General features: G+C 53.7%; 1 protein-coding gene across 2 annotated transcripts; it reads left to right on the plus strand.

The window, feature by feature from the left end:
* The first annotated feature begins 217 nt into the window (after positions 1–217).
* On the plus strand, positions 218–1938 carry LOC130878216 (mastin-like). Of its 2 annotated transcripts, none has more exons than XM_057776058.1 (5): positions 218–359; positions 518–698; positions 881–1155; positions 1249–1412; positions 1526–1938. In XM_057776058.1, the coding sequence occupies exons 1-5, from the start codon at positions 266–268 to the stop codon at positions 1787–1789; spliced, it is 978 nt and encodes a 325-aa protein (XP_057632041.1). In that variant the 5' UTR covers positions 218–265; the 3' UTR covers positions 1790–1938. The 2 variants fall into 2 exon arrangements, with proteins under 2 accessions (XP_057632041.1, XP_057632042.1); XM_057776059.1 differs by having other exon boundaries at positions 262–359; positions 592–698.
* The last annotated feature ends 1771 nt before the right edge of the window (positions 1939–3709 follow it).

The following is a 3709-nucleotide window of genomic DNA, read 5'->3' on the forward strand; positions in this document are numbered from 1 at the left end:
CGCTGTCAAGCTCGGCATGCCCCACTGCCCACCCTGCCTGCCTGGGAGGCAGTGAACTTGCACTCGCTGGTCAATTCATATCAGTCCCAATGAAAGACATGTGTGGCCACAACATGCACCTCTGGAGTAGAGAGAGATATTGCACTCTATGCCCACATCCTGTGGAAGAAAGATAAATGGGACCCTGGGGAGTCCGGAGGGGAGACAGAGTGAAGCTCCTATTTATTAGCACGTTTGCTCTCAGCTCTCCTGGCTGCAGAAGCCGATGTTTGGGACCAGAGATCTCTGTAACTCTGAGATGCTGTGGCTGCTGTTCCTCACCCTTCCCGGTCTGGGGAGCACAGTACCTGTGACTCCTGGTGAGTCCTAACCCCGAGCCCTTCTGCTGTCCCTGGCTCAGATTTCTGCTCCATATTCCTGGGGGTTATGTCAGACTGTCAGTTTGCCAGGAATCTCATTGACTCCTGAGCCGTAGAAACCTCTGCCTGGTGTCTGATGTTCCTACTTGCTTCCCCAGACCTCGGTTCAGGAGAGGAGTTGGTTGGCATCGTTGGGGGCTGCCCTGTCTCAGTCAGTCGGTTCCCATGGCAGGTCAGCCTGAGGTTCTACAGTATGGAGTACAGAAAATGGAAACACATCTGTGGGGGCTCACTCATTCATCCTCAGTGGGTGCTGACTGCTGCCCACTGTGTGCAGCCGTGAGTAGGGTGACCCCTTCCCTTGGCTGGAGCAGATGGACTTTGGGAGGTGGGTGGTACTTTGTGGGCAGGATTCCTGGTGGGAGACAGGATTTCTGAGACCTTCTGATCCCTATGTATGTTCTGAGGTTAATTTCCCTGCCCTTCAGCCTCTCTGAGGGGTTCATTGTCCTGTCTCCCAGGAAAGAACTGGAGGCTTGTGGCTTTAGGGTCCAAGCTGGACAGCTGAGGCTCTATGAAAACGACCAGCTGAGAAAAGTGGCCAGGATCATCCGCCACCCCAAGTTCAGTGAGAAGCTGTCTGTTGCGGGGGGTGCAGACATTGCTCTGCTGAAACTGGACAGCCCAGTTGTGCTGTCTGAGCATGTCCACCCTGTCTCCCTCCCTGCTGCTTCCCAGAAGGTCTCTTCAAAGAAGACCTGCTGGGTGACTGGCTGGGGTGACATCGAGAACAACAGTGGGTATTGGGGAGACCTCACGTCCATGGTCAGCACTGGTGGGAAGAGGCAGTAGCCCCCCAGCTTTGGTCCTCAATGACTTTTCTCCACAGTGCCGCTGCCTCCACCCTACCACCTGAGGGAAGTGGCAGTCCCCATTGTGGAAAGCAATGACTGTGAGCAGAAGTACCGGGCCAATTCTTCCTGGAACAGCAACACCAGGATCATCAAAGATGACATGCTTTGTGCTGGGACACAGGGCCGGGACTCCTGCCAGGTGAGGGCCCGACTGTCCTCTCTTCTCTCTCCCTTTCTGGCCTAGGACACTGGGACTCATTCACCCTGGCATCATGGGATGTCTGGAATGCTGATTCCTGTCTTTTCACACAGCAAGACTCCGGGGGCCCCTTGGTATGCAGGTGGAACTGCTCCTGGGTCCAGGTGGGTGTGGTCAGCTGGGGCAGAGGCTGTGGACTTCCTGACTTCCCTGGTGTATACACCCGAGTGATGAGCTACGTGTCCTGGATTCAACGCTATGTCCCCGAGTTCCCAGGACCCTCGATGGGGCCGGATGGGGTTCGTACAACTCAAAAAACCCTAACAACTCCTGATGACCCTGTCACTCCTCCTGCTGGTCCAGCCTCACCCTGTTAAACCTCCCTATTCCATGGTAGTAGAACTCCCTATGCTCCTGGTCTAAAGTTTCTGCTGTCCCTTAGCTCTGGGAGGGAGGAGCTAAACAAACCCACATCTCTCAGAAGTAGCTGGGCAACCCATATCCCCTCCTTCCCGTTTCCCATTAAATGGTGGATTGTCTAAATGATGACCGTTTGAATTTGAGCTTTGTACGAAGGTGAGGCATCTTCCATTAGTGCCTCTGAGCCCTTGGTACTGTGAAGAAGAAGTGCCCACAGTCACCAAGTTAGTCCGCACTACTCTGTAGAGTCCAGCCCTCCAATGTGGGTGGTCCTGGACTGTTCCTGCTTGCCTATTCAGGTTCCAGGATTTGTAGGCAGAGCTCAGATTTGGGGGACTCCCCAACACTTCAGCCCTCATTTAGTGGCATCAAATGCCCCCTTTTGGGTCCATGTGGCCATTCAAATTCTAAAGAATTGAGCCTTTCTTTTTTTTCTTTCTGTCCCGTTTTCTTCCTCTCTTGCATGTTTGCTATGTTTTATGTGCATGTTCGTGTGTGTGTGTGTGTGTAAGCCGGAGGTTGACATTAGGTACTTTCCTCAATCACTTTCTACTTTATTCACTAATGCAGGATCTCTGGCTGAACCCGGAGCTCGCCCATTCAGCTCACTTACCTTCAGCTAGCTCACTTGCCCCAGGAATTCCATCTCTGTCTCTTGAGTGGGGGGATTTTAGCTGAACTGCCACACCCACCTGGCTTCTCATACGGGTTCTGGGCTACAACTGAACGCTAGGCAAGCACTCTGCCAACTAAGCTACAGTGTACCTCTCAAGTGTTTATTTCTACCCATGATGCTTTGAAATCTGCAGGCACCTGCAGTCATTATGCCTGCACCTCATCCCAGCTGGATGTCACGAGAGGAGGCAGGTTCTTCAGGGGCCCATGTCTGTCATCCAGTGCCTAGGGAAGGTCCCCTCTTGCCGCTGCTGGTGGCCAAGCCCTACATCTTGAAGTTCTAGCCTCTATCTCAGGAACATTAGGAGATGCCTGAGCCCACCAGAGACACTCACAGGAAGAGGCAGGGACTCTGTGGGCAGTCCCTGGAACCGGCCAGCATCCTTGTTCTTCACCTTCCCTGTCAGCTCACTTAGGGTCCTAGTCCCAGGTCCCCCAGTCCCTTGTTGGGGGAAGCCTCACTCCTTAAACTCCTAAAAATGCCTCAGATCTCATGAGTTGGTGGGGCTTGGGACCTTCTTCTTCCAGAGAGAGCTGGGTGTGATGGCGTCATGTGGAGAATACAGTGGTTTTCCTCTTGTGCTGGGCGTCAGGCCTTTCTGGCACTGGTGACCTGACCCTGCCCTGCTGAGGACACCTGTGCCCTGACTGCTGACCCCCACCCTATGGTCCCATGGACATGGAACCCAATCCTTGACACCAGGTTTGACTTTGGGTAGGATAGCAGGGTGACCACCATCCAGGCTGGCTCATCTCACTCTGGAAAGGGCTTCCTAGACCCTAGACTTTCCCTTGTTCTGTTTCTCATAGCCCAGCCCAGGGGCTGACTATATGGACACAAGGGAGGTGTCTGTGGCAGGTAGGCTAGAGGGGACCCAACAAATGATCAGCAGGAATATATACTTAGGTGTCCCCGTGGCCACCCACATTGGTGCTAGCTGATGCTTATACAGGGCTCTGAGCAACCCACCTAACCACCCTCTTAATGAGGAGCAAGCAGAGGAACTGGACAGTGGAGGCCGGCACCCAGTGGTGGGGTTGGAGTGGCTACACTAAGGTCTGCTGCAGACATCAGGGTGTTGGCACTCCTGTTTCTCTCCAGCAACAGGTGTCATGTGATCATGCTCCCTTCAGTTAAGCAGTAGATACAGCTGTGAGCATCCCCTATAGTTTATACTGCTGGCCCTGGGTGGCCTGCTGTA

The sequence above is a fragment of the Chionomys nivalis genome, chromosome 7, assembly GCF_950005125.1.
Source record: "Chionomys nivalis chromosome 7, mChiNiv1.1, whole genome shotgun sequence".
NCBI classification, from domain to species: domain Eukaryota; kingdom Metazoa; phylum Chordata; class Mammalia; order Rodentia; family Cricetidae; genus Chionomys; species Chionomys nivalis.